Raw genomic sequence first — 18,093 nt, forward strand, 5'->3', positions numbered from 1 at the left:
TTTTTTTTTTTTTTTTTGTATTTTTAGTAGAGACAGAGTTCCACCATGTTGGCCAGGCAGGCTGGTCTTGAACTCCTGACCTCTGGTCATCTGCCCACCTTGGCCTCCCAAAGTGCTGGGATTACAGGCATGAGCCACCACATCCAGCCCCTCTTTTCTCTTTTTATTATGAACAACTCTCAATTGCAATGTATCTTGCCAAGTTTTGTCAAACCTAACTGGCTTAAAATGAACTGCTGTTATTAAAGCTCACTGAGGCTGTCCAGAAACGAAACAGTAATAGGAACTCATAATCTTGGTTGACATATGCAGAATAATTATCTATGGAATTAATGATCTAAAGAAATTAGAACCAGTTTATTGAGTATCATTATGGTACAGGTCAGCATCCGTTGAGAGCAGCAGCAGATATCTTTCTGATTTATGTTTTGTGATGTTAGAAGCACGTTTAAGACAGATATACAAAATAAGTGTTATCTGAAACTCCTATATAATCACTTGTTGAATTATGATGTCATGTATGGCAATAATAAGCTGTGTCAGGAGAAGTACTCTCTTGAGTTCTTAAATTTCTTTTGTATCACACATAGCAATCAGTGGCTGCTCTTTCAGTAGCAGAGGGCAAGAGTCTTGGCACCTTCGTATTTCACTTCCTGGGTAACCAGCACATTTGACCTAGGAAACTGATACAGTATTCAAACTGTGCAGTTTCCTTCTCTCAGCCTTTTTTAAAAAAAGGAAGGATTGGATTTCCCAGACTAGTTTGTAAAACTTTAGATTATTCTATTCTATAATAATATGTAGGGAGGACATAATAGACCTTTATCTGAATGGGATTTTTTCATTTAGTCTAATGCCATAATCTAACAAGGAGTGTATTTAAATGACAGTGGATCACATTGCTTATTAGTTACAGAATATGTACCAGAAAATTAACAGATTATTGGTTGTTTAATACATATAAGCTATATGATTATGTACTCTGTGCCAGGCACTACAGAGGTAACTGTGTTGTAAAGAAAAGTTGAGAACCATTGCTATCACATACATTGCTTTCCCATTATAGGTATAAAATGTATTAATAAAGATATTTCTTGGTGGATGGGGGAAAGGAGGAATTCTAGTGTTGTGGAGAGATACTTAAAAACTTGTTTGATGCTGTTAAGTCTTTCCTTGAGTCACTTTCACTGTTTTCTCTTCTACAATGAACTTTAAGAGTTAAAGATAAATCTGTGATAGTAAGAAATACAGAAATAAAAATTACAAAGAAAAATACTTTGGTAGCAGAGATGTGAAATCAACCTAAATGCCCATCAGTGACAGACTGGATAAAGAAAATGTGGCATATATACGCCATGGAATACTGATGCAGCCATTAAAAAATGAGATTATATCTTTTGCAGGGACATGGATGGAGTCAGAGGCCATTGTCCTTAGCAAACTAACACAGGAACAGAAAACCAAATACCACATGTTCTCTTATATGTGGGAGCTAAATGATGAGAACACATGGACACATAAAGGGGAACAACACACACTAGGGTCTTTTGGAGGGTAGAGGGTAGAGGGAGGGAGAGGATCAGGAAAAATAACTAATGGATACTAGGTTTAATACCTGGTTGATGAAATAATGTGTACAACAAACCCCCAAGACAGAAGTTTGCCTGTGTAACAAACCTGCACTTGTATCCCTGAACTTAACAGTTAAAAAAAAAAAAAAGCAGTATAAAAAGTATAAAAGCCAACCTAATACTTACACATAATAGAAAAGGGAAAAACCAGACTTCCTTTTTTTTTTTCCTCTTTGATTTTGAGGTTGTCACCAATGTGATAGCCTTACCTTCATGGGTACTAACTCGTCCATTAAGCTAATCCCAAAGTTGTCTCCCAAGTACACTGTCCAGGTGGTTGTGGCAAATTTGTACTTTTTCAAAGGAGTGTCCATTGAGCAAGTGGAATACAGGATCCTGAGTTTTAGATCAGTACTCTCCAAAAGATTTTTTTCTTTTTCTTTTTCTTTTTTTTTTAGGGGGGAGACAGAGTTTCACTCTGTTGTCCAGGCTGGAGTGCAGCAGTGCCATCTTGGCTCACTGCAAACTCCGCCTCCTGGGTTCAAGCGATTCTCCCGCCTCAGCCTCCCAAGTAGTTGGGATAACAGCTACCCTGTACCATGAACATCTACTGTGCCACCGGCTAATTTTATTTTACACCTTTATCAATTAGAAAACATTGAACATGCCCCCTCCCATATTTTATATATGTACTACTCTACTTACTATCCCAAATTACAATGTAGGACAAATTTTATTAATAAGTAATTCAAATAGCCTTCTTGATTTGTTGAAAAACAATATTTTGGAACATTGGATCCCTAAAAAAAATGTAAATAAACTGATGAATCATTATCCCTGTACCCTATCCCCATTTCATCATTAGGACTTCAAATGTGAACAGCTTATAGATACTAAAAAAAGGAAAAAGAAAATGTTGGGCTAGAAGATAATTGTGTCCAAACAGTTCTGTAATTTGAAATGTAAACAAAAGATTTTGTTTTGTTCAGAAGCCAAATACTGTTTTGATCAGATACACTGTTGTGATATTATCATAGCATTATGAGAACCTGGATCTTTCCTATGAGGGTCAGCTTATCTCCTTCATTTTAAAGGGGCTTTTTTTGTTGTTGTATGAAAAACAAAATAATTTTGCCACTAACAGGAAAGATTGGTGGAGAAAACTTCTAGAACTGGTAGGAATTAATCAGTGGAATATATGGGTAGAAGTCGTATAGTATCTGTTAAGGCAATACCCAGACTTTAACTCATTCAAATCGTTAATTTTTCTGATATGAAATAAATTTTCCTTAGGAAAAATTAAGAGCTTTTTCCTCTTAATTTTAGGAAAATAAGAGCTTTTTCTCTTAATTTTAGGGTACATTTTAGATGGGACTAGATAAACTTGTCACGTAAGTAAAGCATGTTCTCTTCCCAGCCTACACAAAGAGGGGCCCTATTCCAAGCCAGTTAAATCAGAATAGTTAAGGGATGAGAACTGCGTAGGCAAGAGTACGTGGAAAAGCATCTCTGGGTGATTTTGTTGGCCTGTGGCAATGGTCATAAATGTAGATATTCCCTCCTCAGTGGTCTTCTTAATTTCTCTCAGGGTAGTAGTTCTCTAAGATTGCTGTACCTAATAATTACCCAAGGAATCTGATTAAAATTCAGATTCTGAGAGTCTGAGGTGTGGCATGAGAATTCAGCATTTTAATAAACATCCTAGGCAGGTGATCTGAGCAAAAACACTTTGAAAAACAACATGTTGGGTATGCTTTCAGAATGTGATTTGATAAAATTATCAATCAAGATTGACAAGTACTTTGATTTGATCTTTGAAAAATCTGGTAAAATTGATCTCTCCACTACCCCAAGTGATGCCTAAAATTCCATTTTTAGATTCTCAAGTTTTTTGTTTTGTTTTTTTTTTTTTTTTTCCCGGGCAAAAAAGTAACAAACAGATTCTAGAAGTATTATTAATTGATAGGATGGTGCTCAAGCACAGATTTTTTTAAAAAAAAACATGTTTCTAGATAATACTACATATGAGATTTTTCCTCATGCCAAGGTTATAAATTTTATAATTTTTTTGCTCAATCTCTTAACTGTGTTTTGATTCACTGCTATCCCACACAACTTTCTAAAATTCATTTTTAGTGCTGACTGACAAAGATTTCAAGATTTTAATAAGAAGTATTTTTTCACATCTAGAACAAGGCTTTTTAGGGCACTTTCCATTTAGGATGCGGCACAACACTTTCAAATTTGATGTAATATCTTAACTATATTTGGTGCAAGATTATGCTATTCCATTTATATGAATTAAGATACAGGGAAAACTAATCAGTGTTTCTAGAAATCAGGATGATGTTTATCCTTGGAGGGGATGGGATGGGTAGTAACTGAAAGAGACCAGGTGGGGCCTCTGAGGTGCTGGTGATATTCTGGTTGTTGATTTGGATGCTAGTTACACAGGTCTGTTTTGTTTGTGAAAATTCACTATGCTATACACTTAGGATAATGTGTATTTTTTGTACCTGTGTAATATATCAAAAGTTATCCCCAAAAGGCATAATAACATTTAAGTTTTACTTATAGCTATTTAACTTTCTTATCTTTATATTTTTAACTAGATCATTTTTTAACCTTAGTTTCAGTTTGTATATTAGGACTTAGCTTTATTTCCTATTTACAGAAGTTAATAAAATATTTCTTTGAAATTAGAAAATATTCTTTAATGACAAGCCAAAAATTTTTTAAAGCCATTATCTATCTGTGTCTATCTGTCTGTCTATCTATCTATCTATCTATATCACTTAGCATTTTATCCAATTTCATATAGTCTATCATCGACACTACTCATTTTAGTCAGTGTCTCAAGCGCTTAAAGAGTGCCCCTTTTGGGGCAGGCTGGCATTCTCTTTATTACATATTACCTCAATTATGGTGAGAGTAAAAAGAAAGCTAAGGCCGGGTGTGGTGGCTCATGTCTGTAATCCCAGGACTTTGGGAGTCCAAGGCAGGTGGATCACCTGAGGTCAGGAGTTCGAGACTGGTGTGACCAACTGGCGAAATCCTGTTTCTACTAAAAATACAAAAATTAGCTGGGCGTGGTGGTGAGTGCCTGTAATCCCAGCTACTTGGGAGGCTGAGACATGAGAATCGCTTGAACCCAGGAGGTGGAGGTTGCAGTGAGCCAAGACTATGCCACTGAACTCCAGGCTGGGCAACAGAGCAAGCCTCCATCTCAGACAAAAAGAAAAAAGAAAGCCAGAGCCAAATAACATTTGGATAGAAATGGACCTTGAATTCTTAGCCTGTTCATCTGTTGCTTGGTTCATTGAGCCTGAACTTGGAATTTAACCTATGTGTGACAGAAATGCTCACTGCAAATATGTGGGCAGAAATGCTCATTACAAATATGTGTGAGATCTCATTAGATGAAGTAGGTTTCTTACAGATTTTGGAAGTGTCACATACAACTTGCCCAAGTTAGGTAAAAATTAGACATGGAGAAGTTAAAGGGAATATTAATTCCTTTATAACTTCTTAGAAGTAAGAATAGTCTGTCATATCTTACAGAGGCATACTGGAAGAAATGGCATACGAAATAGCTTATAATATAAACTATATTGTTCATGAGAGTTACTACCCACCCTTAATGCTAAGTAGAATAGCACAATTCTTTGATTTATTCTGATTTCCAAAAGCACATTATTATTAAAAATTATAACTTATACCGTTAATAATATGTCAGAGCCTACATAGCATACAAGTAAGAATTGATTATAAACTGGATTTAGTTATATTTAGTCCTTTGTAGTGTGCTTGTTTCGTGAACATATCCTTTAAAGGAAACACCAAGAGAGTTTAAGGCATAGTTGGACTGACAGAGGGGTCAAGAGACTGACAGCCCCAGAGAAGCTCATATTCACCTGCTTAGATGATGAGATGTGGTAAGGTAAAGTGTACCTTTTCCAGTAGCTGTGATTTGGAAATTGCATACCTTATTGCAGAGTCATTGTTTTCACAGGTCAGGATTCTATTATATTTCTCTCCTCTCACGCTTTTGAGGCACCTTGTATCTCAGCTTGTAGCTGCGAACAGTGTTGTATCCTTGTACATATTTGCAAGTCAACAGAGAAGACAACAGATCAGCCTGAGAAAATACTGCCCCAAAACACCGTTACTTAACACCTTTCTTCCAACTAAATTTCTTTGCACTGATGAAAAATTGTGGCCAAGTGCAGTGGCTCACACCTATAATCCTACCACTTTGGGAGGCTGAGGGAGGGGGATCACTTGAGGCGAGAAATTTGAGATTATCCTGGACAACATACTGAGATGCTGTCTCTATTAAATTTTTTTTAAATTAAAAAATAATAAAAAATTGTAGCATTTAAATTATATTCATATGAAACATTTTATATTGCCATTTATTGTTGTTTTTATTTTTGCCCTTTTTATCTTTTAGATCCATGTAAAAGCTCATTTTGACTATGACCCTTCAGATGACCCTTATGTTCCGTGTCGAGAGTTAGGTCTGTCTTTTCAAAAAGGTGATATACTTCATGTGATTAGTCAAGAGGATCCAAACTGGTGGCAGGCCTACAGGGAAGGGGACGAAGATAATCAACCTCTAGCTGGCCTTGTTCCAGGTAAGACACAATATGGTAGAAAGTACATAGTATTAAAAGAACACTCAAAATGCAAGCTTTCACAAAGAAAAACTCACTTTTTCATGCCTCTTAATAAAGCCTTCCAGTTACTTTTTCATGTAGTTGGGTTTTTATGTTGTACCTGCAGCATAAGTATCTTAAATAGAATGTGGCCAATTCTTTGGCCTTTAGAATGGAATTATGTATAACTTCAGCCAATCCCATATTGTACTACATTCCCTGTATACCTATTAAGATGACCCTATTATCGAGGCAACACAACTTGTATTATACTATATACTATACTATGACATTAATTGGGGCATCAACATGGTTTTTGAGAAGGAAAGGTGCATAACTTTGTAAGGAATCAGGAAAAGTAACACCATAGAATATATTATACCAAATGTGATCTTAGGGCAGAAATAGGATGCTCCAAATTTTTTATTGATGAAACTATCCCTCATTTAGACTAAACTAAAACTTTAGCTTATATTATAGATTAAGATTATTAAGGGGACATGTTTCTGAGAGTTAAGATGATATAAAATAGAACAAAGTACAGTCATGCATCACTTAACGACAGGGATATGTTCTGAGAAATGTGCCGTTAGGTGATTTCATTGCTGTGCAAACATCAATGAGTGTATTTACACAAACCTAGATGATATAGCCTGCTATACACCTAGGCTATGTGGTATAGCCTATTCCTCCAACCACCATCATATATATGGTTTGTTGTTGACTGAAATGTTGTTATGCAGTGCATGACTGTAGTAGATATAATTATTTTCTACAAATGGCTCTTAGAGTTCCCAGGATGGGAGTAGGATGGAGAAAGGAGAGCAGAACTAAGGGAAGTATAATAAGCTATCACAGAAGGCAAGGAGTACATACAGGATGATAAAAATAGGGATATAGGGGAAAAGGATAACAATTCATCCATTTATTTGTTAATAAGTGCTACTATGGCTGCCCCATGTAAGGCACTTTGCCTGGTGCTGAGATAAACTTCGCTTCCATACTTTACTTGAAAGTGTATCCATTAACACTTATGTATATGTTTTTCTTCTGTGTCCCCTACTTTATAATACTTTTATTATACTGTCTCTATTATAATTCTTTCTACCGTATATTCTGTTTGTAAATTTCTTGAGTTCAGAAGCCAAGTCTTATTTATTTTAAATCCAGATAATATATGTTAAATTAATGAATAAAAGGTGATTTAAAAAGTTCTCAGAAAACAAACAAAAAAAAAGTAAAAAAAATAGTTCTGCCAGAACTGCTGTTTCTGAATTAGACCTTTCACTCCATCGCTGTAGTGTTTTTGGGCCTTATCTTTTACCTACAACATTTTTTAGCGATCATCCCTCCTACTCATACCTGAAGATTTTAAGCATAACAGATTTGGCTATAGACTTAGCCTTACACTGGATTTGACTACAAGCAAGAGTTTAGGAGAAAAGAGGAAAAGGAGGGCATGAAAAAAAAGACTGAGAAATATTGACTATCAGATATGTAGCAGGAATAGGGGAAGTTGTCCAAAGATTTTAGAATAAGTTATAAGGAATCTCTTTTATCTCTGTAACTAAGCCAAAGAGACTTTTCTGGGTAACAAGAGATTTCAACATTATATTTACATTTATTCTTTTTGAGTGTAAGGTCACAGAAAGCTTCAGATTTCTCACTTTAAAACTTAAAAGCTAGAAACAGATATTGTCTATGTCAGTCATATTTTAAGGAAAGAGGAATGGACTTCTTACATTTATTTTAGAGGATGATGTTCATACCCTTGATTCTTCAGAGTAACAGTTACAGGACATTTCTCTAGAATCTTGAAGTGTTGGGTAGCCATTGTGGTTCTGCCTCAGGCTTGTGCCAAATATCAGTATGGTGTCTTCTTACCATGCCAAACTTTAGCCCATAAATGTTTAGAACTAGTGTTTGTTGATAGATTGATTTTCTGAAAGTATGTAGTTTCCAGTGATGACATTTCTAAGTCTTTTTATAAGAATAAAGATCTACCTTAGAGTTTGACGATGGCTTTCCATCAGAATTCGATGGATGTTTTAAGAGGTCATTATGAGGCTGTCCCTGGTGGCTCACACCTGTAATCCCAGCACTTTGGGAGGCTGAGGCAGGAGGATCACTTGAGCCCAGGAGTTTGAGACTAGCCTGGGCCACATAGTGGCATAGCTGACACAGTGAGACCCTGTCTCTACAAAAAATTTAAAAATTAGCTGGCCATGGTTGTGTGTACCTGTAGTCCCAGCTACTCAGGAGGCTGAGGTGGGAGGATTGCATGAGCCTGGAAGGTTGAGGCTGCAGTGAGCTTTGATCATGCCAGTGTGACAGAGCAGTCTCAGACAAAGAAAAAGAAAATCATTTCTATCTCTCATTAATTTCTGCCTCTATTTCAGAATAGCCTATAGTTCATACTATAAAAATGTGCCACAGAAGTACATCATGGTAATGTTTTAAATTTTTAATATGTAAATGATTAAAATTACTCTGTTCTTGATTTTTAAAAATTGGTTAAATACTTATTTAAAAAAATTTTTTTTTTTTTTGAGACGGAGTCTCGCTCTGTCGCCCAGGTTGGAGTGCAGTGGTGCAATCTCAGCTTACTGCAAGCTCCGCCTCCCAGGTTCATGCCATTCTCCTGCCTCAGTCTCCTGAGCAGCTGGGACTACAGGTGCCTGCCACCACGCCTGGCTAATGTTTTGTATTTTTAGTAGAGATGGGATTTCACCGTGTTAGCCAGAATGGTCTTGATCTCCTGACCCCGTGATCCGCCCGCCTCAGCCTCTCAAAGTGTTGGGATTACAGGTGTGAGCCACTGCGCCTGGTCCTTTAAATTTTAATACTCTTAAAATTTTCCTTCTAGTAATAGTTACTTGTTTTACTAAGAATACAGTCTTGGCCGTGCACAGTGGCTCATGCCTCTAATCCCGGCACTTTGGGAGGCCAAGCAGGGAGGATCACCTGAGGTCAGGAGTTCAAGACCAGCCTGGCCAACATGGTAAAACCGTGTCTCTACTGAAAATACAAAAGTTAGCCAGGTGTGGTGGCGGGCACCTGTAATCCCAGCTGCTCGGGAGGCTGAGGCATGAGAATCCCTTGAACCCGGGAGGCGGAGGTTGCAGTGAGCTGAGATTGTGCCACTACACTCCAGCCTGGGTGACAGAGCGAGACTCCATCTCAAAAGATAACCAGGCTTCCTTTAATGCTTCTTATGTGTATTGAACTCAGTATTAATCTCTTTGTTAGTACGCTTATGAAATGCACTAAGTTCTACGGATTATCCCAACCTGTATATAATTTGCTTATTGATTTTTAAGAATCTCTGGCTTTACTCTGAAAAAATTAGATTTAAAAATTAAGTATAAAAGTGGAACCTCAACATAATTCAGAATTTTCTAAGTAAAGCCACTTGTATCCTATAGGAAAAGACATATTTGATTTTAAGGTAGAGGTCTGAAAAGAAAACATCTTTCAAGGTCAGGAACCTTGAAAGCCTCCTGTATTAAAATATTAATTTTGTAAGGAAAAGCATGTTTTCCATGTATAAATTGGTAACTTAAAGGCAGAAATAAAAAATGACCAGCACATATACATACACACAAGAAGAGGGATTGAAAATAATGCATGCAAGGGAATATACTGAATGGTTTCTTGGAATTGAATATGGAATTGAATATATGATGAATGCCCACATGTTGTTTTGGAAAAGTTAACTCCTAGAATCAATATGCTTAATTTGAGATAATTCTAAAGGACTAGAACCATTGTAAGATCCAGGATAGTACTTTTCCACAAAGTAAATGCACAATGAAACCTTTTAAAAAGTTGAACTATTAAATTTTTAAATAATAGATGATATATATTCCAATAATATATATCAGATTGATTGAGCAGAGTTAATATTTGAAAAATTTGGAGGTGCATCATAGCTGACATTACTCCTGTGTTGGCAAAAGGATTTGGAAGGGAATATAAATGAAGAGATACGTCTAGTGTTTTCCCTTCTTGATTAAAAAAAATTTTTTTATCCTTTTATCTTGAGTATTTTACCCTTCTTTTTCTTTCTGCTATTAAGGGAAAAGCTTTCAGCAGCAAAGGGAAGCCATGAAGCAAACCATAGAAGAAGATAAGGAGCCAGAAAAATCAGGTTAGACACTTGTATTTGACATTAGTAAGAAATTTCTTGGGTCTTCATCTGGAGCCATGCGTAAATCTGCATGTTAGAACTGTGAAGAAAGAAGTACTCGTGGAAAGAGTGATACAGGAGGCAAAACTGATTATCTTAGAACTGTAAAGAAAGGATAAGATTTAAGTATTAAAGATTATCTGTCTATACTGTGTAGTTAATGGAAAATTATAAATACTTTCCTGAAAAATAGTCTGTATACAAACAGTGTAATAAGTATTTATAAAAGTAAATTAAAAACAAGCTGGTTGCGGTGGTTCGCATCTGTAATCCCAGCACTTTGGGAGGCTGAGGCGGGAGGATTGCTTGAGGCTAGGAGTTCAAGACCAGCCTGGCCACCATATCAAGACCTTGTTTCTGCAAAAAAATTTAAAGAATGAATGAATGAATAAGTAGAGTTCTTCAATTTGAGTTATGTGGCTTTGTTCAAGGGAACACATTTATAGTTACGTTTATGATTGCTCAACAGGAAAACTATGGTGTGCAAAGAAGAATAAAAAGAAGAGGAAAAAGGTTTTATATAATGCCAATAAAAATGATGGTAAGTTCTACTCTCAGGGATAGGTGGATATCTGAAAGGAGTCTAAATCTAGTCCTGTTTTGTACCTTAATGTTAAATATGTGCTTGAGAAAATCATGTAGTAGAAAGTATTTTCTTTCGGAATCCTGTGAGTAAAGCAGTGTTTTGAATTATGGGGAAAACTCATATAAAAATGCAAGTACTATTTAGCATATGTAGTATTAAATTGATAGTTTCCTGTAGTTTTTTTCTACTTAAACTCTTTGCAAAAAGTGTACTTCTAACAAATTCTTACAGAAATTCTTGAAGTAAAAAATATTTCCTCTACAATAGCTCATGTCACAGAAGCAACTCATTCCTGAGAACCCACTACCTGCTGGCTAAGTCAGTCACACGAGAGAATTTTAGTTTTTATTTTGATTGATTGCTAAGATGTAAAAGCTCGAAAGTTGTAGCTTCTCTTAAAATCAAAAGCTCTGATAATGTTGGGCTAGTACGCTAGTATTCCCAGGTGACAAGAGTCTGCTGGACCTGAGTGATGACTATTGCTCAAGCATCTGGTGTCTAGTTTTACAGTCTCTACCACTCCCAGTGTTTTATTAACCCAACCTGATTTACTGATTTTGTTACCTCCTTGGTTTGCTTTTATGGGCATTTGAGTTTGCTACTTCTGTTTGGTTCGCATTAGAAGCAAGCCAAATAATAAGACAAAGGCATTCCTTCTTATGCAGTTTATAAGGCTATTCTCTCAAGAATTTGAAATATTTTGGGGCAGCATACATTAAACTAATAAAGATAAAACATTATAGATTATTATAATATTCCATAAAATCGAAATGAGATTTGATCAACTTTAATAAATTTGTTTCTAAAATAAACATCCTTTAATGCTAATTGACAGATTAGGTGACTAAAAAGATTCAATGAGTTCTAAATTTTATCCTCTGTGATTAATATCTCTTTTATTTTTTGAAACAGACTAAAGTTAACTAGTCCAGCTATAAGAGCTACTGTACTGTAGAAAACGTGGCAAATCTGAACCCTATGGATATACACACCAAGTCTATAAATTAAAATGCTACCACAGTCTTGATTATACATATTAGAATGGATTTTTCAGAGAAAATCATTTTGAGAGGAGAAGGAATTACATTTGCTGTTTATGATGGTGTCATTATCATGAGTATTTTTAAGTAAATAACTAGAATTCATAATAACTAGTGTATTCCAGGGCAGTAACTATATGATTTTGTTCTCACAAACTTCTTGAGGTTACAGAGTAGTAGATTCAAGTTTAGATATTAAAGTGATTTGCTGAAATTCTTAACAACTAATACTTGATTGGTTGAGCTGGAATTTAAACAAATACAGTTTGAGCTCCTGCTCTATGCCAGGCTTTGTGCTGAGCATTGACAAGCCTAAGATGGTCCGCCAACCTCATGGAAATAGAGCTGAGGGAGTCTGGCTTCACATCTGATGCTCCTTCACAGTCAGGAGAAGTAATATGAGTGAGGACTTGGGAGACTACTAGTTGTCTGCTTTTGTTCATACCACTTGACATCTCTGGTTTCATCTGGATTATGGGCTTTAGGAATGTTACCCCACTTGTCATAATTTATACCTCATTTCGATTCATGACTCTGGGTTAGCATTCCAGAGTAAAGTAAACATAAATGCAGAAAGCGTAGATAGCATGGGTGTGGCCTGTTTTCAAGTTATACAACTAACTACAGCAGGGGTGTCCAATCTTTTGGCTTCCCGGGGGCACATTAGAAGAAGAATAGTCTGGGGCCACACATAAAATACACTAACACTAGAGATAGCTGATGAGCTAAAAAAAAAAAAAAAAAAAATTGCAAAACAATCTCACAATGTTTTAAGAAAGTTTACAAATTTGTGTTGGGCCACATTCAAAGCCGTCCTGGGCTGCATGCAGCTTATGGGCCATGGGTGAACTATAGGAAAGTATTCCAGCTTTCTCTGATAACACTAGTTGTAGCCACTATATGTAAATGTCGGTCTATGCCAGCCATTGTATTCAGCGTATACATTATGTCTGATTCTTAAAACAACCTTCTTAAGTACCTTAAGTAGAATATTAATATCTGCATTTTACAAAAATGACAGATATTATTATTAATAGTTCATTCCCTGGTACCCCATCCTTATTCAAAGTATTGACTACAAATTAGCTGTTCAGTGTAAGAATCAGTATAATTATATTGTATTAGATATTCAAGCATGAATTTTTCATTTCAAGTATGAAATAAGATAATAAAAATTAATAGAAGGAGTATTATATTGTTGTCTGATTCATTTTCATGGTACCCTAGTAAGGATGTAAAGACAATAAATTGTGCTTTTTTCTAATTTTGGGGGGAAGATCTACGAGTATTTATATCTTTATTACATGGCAATAATTTTGTCTGAAGGGCTTAACTTTTTTTCCCCCAAAGATTATGACAATGAGGAGATCTTAACCTATGAGGAAATGTCACTTTATCATCAGCCAGCAAATAGGAAGAGACCTATCATCTTGATTGGTCCACAGAACTGTGGCCAGAATGAATTGCGTCAGAGGCTCATGAACAAAGAAAAGGACCGCTTTGCATCTGCAGTGCCTCGTAAGTTTGAATGCATTCCCATTTTCCTGTGCTTTTCAGTTTACCAGCTCAGAACCTAACTACATTATGTAGGGAAATTTTTTATTCATTTCATTAAAACAGTGTTGTCAGTGAAAGAGGAACTTTGCTTAACCAAATATTTTGACAATTTTTAAATTAAAAATAGTCATTATTAAGAAATTTTAATTTGTCCTTCGATTATGTACTATTTTCTAAACAAATTTCAGTTTGGGCCCCTTACAATTTCGTGTTCCATAGGGAATCAGTTCCTGCTTCTTTAAAGTGATACTGAAGATAGAAACTTAGGCATAATCTGAAAACAGAAGTTCTAAGATTATATAGTACCTAATCTTATGGAAATAAACTTTAGGAGAAGATGAGTAGTAGTGTTTTAAATGCAGGATGAAGTAACTTGAAGTGTAAGCATAAAATGTATTAAGATAATTAAATATAACTATTACTGAGATACTACAAACACATTTTTGTTCATTTTTCAATCTATAAAAAATAAAAACAATGTTAAACATGTAGGTGCTTAGCATTTTCTCAGTTTATTATTTTATAATCTGTGTTACAAAATAAAAATTCTTTCTGACTAGCAGAATTATCCCCTGTCCTCTATCTAAGCCATGCCCATTATTTTTGTCTGGTTTTGTTTGCCTAGATACAACTCGGAGTAGGCGAGACCAAGAAGTAGCTGGTAGAGATTACCACTTTGTTTCTCGGCAAGCATTCGAGGCAGACATAGCAGCTGGAAAGTTCATTGAGCATGGTGAATTTGAGAAGAATTTGTATGGAACTAGCATAGATTCTGTACGGCAAGTGATCAACTCTGGCAAAATATGTCTTTTAAGTCTTCGTACACAGGTAAAGCTAGAATTTTGTTTTAGGGTTTGAACTTAGAGGGCATGTCATATAGAGTAATCTAGTGGAAACTCTATTTTCGTCCAAGAACAGTGTGAACTAATTAAGTTCTCATATGGTTTTTCTCACTGATTTACTATGTGAAATCACACAGGTTACTAAATCTCTTTCACTTTACTCCGAGGGGAAAACATATACATACTTACATAAACAGTTTGACTATTTCTTGTTCAAAATGCTTGAGACCAGAGTGTTTTGAATTTTAGGATTTCTCAGGTTTTAGAATATTTGCATATATATAATGAGCTATCTTGAGGATAGGACCCAAGTCTGAAATGAAATTCATTTATCTTATATATACCTTATTTACTTGGCCTGAAGGTAATTTTATTTTTCCTGGGGATATTGAATAAACTGTCTGCTCCTGTGTTTTGACTATGACCCATCACATGAGGCCAGGGGTGACATTTTCCACTTGTGCCATCATGTCACTGCTCAGAAAGTTTCAGATTTTGCATTTCAGATTTTTGGATTAGAGATATTTAGCTTGTATATATACTTGTATGTATGTTCTGAAACTTAAAATACAGTAAATATAGTACTGGTAGTACTTTAATTTGAGTCTGTAAAAGAATTTCCCTTTTCTGATTCTGATATGAGAAAAATTAGAAAACTTCAAGATTATTTTTATGGTTTAAATACCACTGTTCAAATATTAACAAGTATCACAGTGAATGCTTGGTGGTATGAAAATACTGAAACTTTAGTTTCAGTTATTTGGCAGACTAAGCAAAAGCATAAAATTACTAACTAGTGCCTCTTAGCTTTCTATTTAAAAATGTTAATTTTAGGATGCCAATGTGGGTGGATCACTTGAGCTCAGGAATTCCAGACCAGCCGGGGCAACATGGCAAAACCCCATCTCTACCAAAAATTTAAAAAATTAGCCAGGCGTGGTGGCATGCACCTGTGGTCCCAGCTACTTGGGAGGCTGGGATGGGAGAATCGCCTGAGCCAGGGAGGCAGAGATTGTAGTGAGCTGCACTGGATCCAACCTGGGTGACAGAGTGAGCAGAGTGAGACCCTGTCTTAAAAATAAAAACAAAACAACAAAAAAACTAATTTTAGAAATTTTGGAGTTTTTAAGAAACTCCAAATGTTATGGAAAATTTTTTAATTTTTGTAGACCATACAGCTTTAGCATATAACTTTCCTTAATGTGGCTGCTGCTCATGTCAAATCAGGCAACATAGTCAGTGGTCATTAAAGAGATGTACGTAAAGGAGAATTGATTCTAAAATCGGTATTCTAAAATAGTAATTAGGGATTTTTGTTTGTGTTTTAGTGGACGAATGCGCTTAGGCTCTATACTCTTTCAGTTATACATTTTTGATTTAAGAGAAGTATACATGTTTTTACTAAATTTCTTTAGAATTCTTTATATTATTTGGGCAAACAGGTTTTTAAAATTCTTATTTCTCCAAGAAAAATAGCTAACAGATTTCAACAAAGAACTCAGCATATTGTTTTAATCATCTTAATGTTTTTAGATAGAAACGGCATATTCCTATAATCTCCATTTTGATAGAGCACTTCAGTTTGAGGACACAGAGTCATGCATTGGTAACAAAGTGAAAACTGCAATCTCCAGATTCAAACATAGTCGTCTTTTTCTTAGATGTGCTTTTCTTGAATTGTCTTTTGCACATGTGAAGTTATGTTCTCTGATTTTGCTTATATTAAGTGTCTGGCACATAGTAAGGCAACTTGTATGATTCTCATTCCTCCAAAATGGATTTTTAATATGGTTATTGTAATCTGTATGTGATCTTATTAGCAAGGTATTTTAATATCACAGTTGTCATCCTTCAGTATCATTCACTTATATTTCATTACATAAAAGAGCAAGCTAAAATAATATATGTATATAATATATATAATGTGTATATATACACACAGATATATATATGTATATACACATATATATACACACACACACACAGAGAGAGAGAGAGAGAGAGAGAGATAGCTTCACAGTATATTCTTACAGTGAATGGTAGGATCTTAAAAATATTGTGAATTGGGCCAGGTGCAGTGGCTCATGCCTATAATCCCAGCACTTTGGGAGGCCAAGGCAGGAGCATTGCTTGAGGCCAGGAGTTCAAGACCAGCCTGGGCAGCAAAGCAAGATCCTGTCTCTACAAAAAAGTAAAAAGTTAGCCAGACAGGGTAGTGCATGCCTATGGTTCTAGCTACTGAGGATGCTGAGGTGAGAGGGTCACTTGAGTGCAGCAGATTGAGGTTGCAGAGAGCTGTGATCACACCACTGCATTCCAGCCTAGGCGACAGAGCAAGTCCCTTAATCTAATATATATATATCCAATCAGTATTATTAGGAAGTAATTAAATGATGCAAATTATTTTAAAAATCAAAATATCTCTTCTTTACAGTCATTGAAGACTCTTCGGAATTCAGATTTGAAACCATATATTATCTTCATTGCACCCCCTTCACAAGAAAGACTTCGGGCATTATTGGCCAAAGAAGGCAAAAATCCAAAGGTAAAGTTTTCATACTATTGTACTATTCCATTGAAGGTAAACATGAAACAGTCCTGGTCTAATTTGTCCTGGTGCTTAAAAGCTCCATTAGCTTGAGCTTTCAAACTGATTATTCTTTCTGTAATATTACTTGCCCAAAAATTGCCATGGTTGCCACTGGGTTGGACTATGGCAGCTTTCCAAAGTTGGGGCGTCTACATATGGTAACTTTTGAGCTTTTTCACATGGGTCTGTGACATTTCTAGGGAGATGTGACTGCCACCAAAGTTATCAGCCAACTCTTCAGGATTACTGACTTTTCTCTGTAGATACTCCACATTTTCAGGGAGCCAAATTTGAGTGCTCTTGCTTTTCTCTTCTTTTTATCCCACTGAAAATTTATGTTCTGCTTTTCTTCTCCCTTTGGTCTTCTCACATGGTTTGGAACAGAAAAATGTTTTTAAATTATTTTAGATCTATACTAGATATGGTTGAGGTAGTCCATGTCACATTAAACATTGATAATTAAGTGAATGATAATATATGTTATTAATAAGAAAGCATTGAGCTTTTATTTAATTATGTAAGATGATAACTCTGTCAAGTGACTTACTGTATCAAAGTACATGTTCTTGTTTTTTTGCTCCTTATTTATTAAATAGATCTATTTTTGAGAGGGCTTACTCAGATTGCCTCATTTCATTGACTGTGCCTTTAAATCTCCTTAAAGATAGTCATTAAAAGCATATTTACATTCCTTTCTTTTGATTCTGTTTTTTGTTTTTTGTTTTTGTTTTTTTTTGGTCATTGTTGTTTTGAGATAGGGTCTAACTCTGTTGCCCAGCCTGGAGTGTAGTGGCATGTTCATGGCTCACTGCAGGCTCAGACTCTGCGCTCAGGTGATCCTCTCACCCCAGCCTGTCCAAGTGGCTGGGACGATAGCCATGCACCACCATGCCTGGCTAATTTTTTATGTATTTTGTATAGACAGTGTCTCACTGTGTTGCCAGGTTGGTATTGAACTCCTGGCCTCAAGAAACCCTCCTGCCTCAGCCTCCCAAAGTGCTTGGATTGCAGGTGTAAGCCACCATGCCCAGCCTTCCTTTCATTCTTTTTTTTTTTTTTT

The 18,093-nt window shown here is 35.7% G+C and overlaps 1 protein-coding gene across 2 annotated transcripts in view; it reads left to right on the plus strand.

The window, feature by feature from the left end:
• Positions 1-18,093, plus strand: part of MPP5 (membrane protein, palmitoylated 5 (MAGUK p55 subfamily member 5)) — a 67,473-nt gene that overhangs the window by 42,192 nt on the left and 7,188 nt on the right. For both annotated transcript variants that reach the window (XM_011994237.1, XM_011994239.1), the window contains exons 8-13: positions 6,025-6,208; positions 10,308-10,379; positions 10,888-10,959; positions 13,395-13,562; positions 14,227-14,429; positions 16,878-16,988. In XM_011994237.1, the coding sequence (XP_011849627.1) occupies positions 6,025-6,208; positions 10,308-10,379; positions 10,888-10,959; positions 13,395-13,562; positions 14,227-14,429; positions 16,878-16,988 (810 nt within the window). The remainder of the gene's footprint in view (positions 1-6,024; positions 6,209-10,307; positions 10,380-10,887; positions 10,960-13,394; positions 13,563-14,226; positions 14,430-16,877; positions 16,989-18,093) is intronic.

This window comes from Mandrillus leucophaeus, unplaced genomic scaffold (genome assembly GCF_000951045.1).
Source record: "Mandrillus leucophaeus isolate KB7577 unplaced genomic scaffold, Mleu.le_1.0 Scaffold448, whole genome shotgun sequence".
Classification (NCBI taxonomy): domain Eukaryota; kingdom Metazoa; phylum Chordata; class Mammalia; order Primates; family Cercopithecidae; genus Mandrillus; species Mandrillus leucophaeus.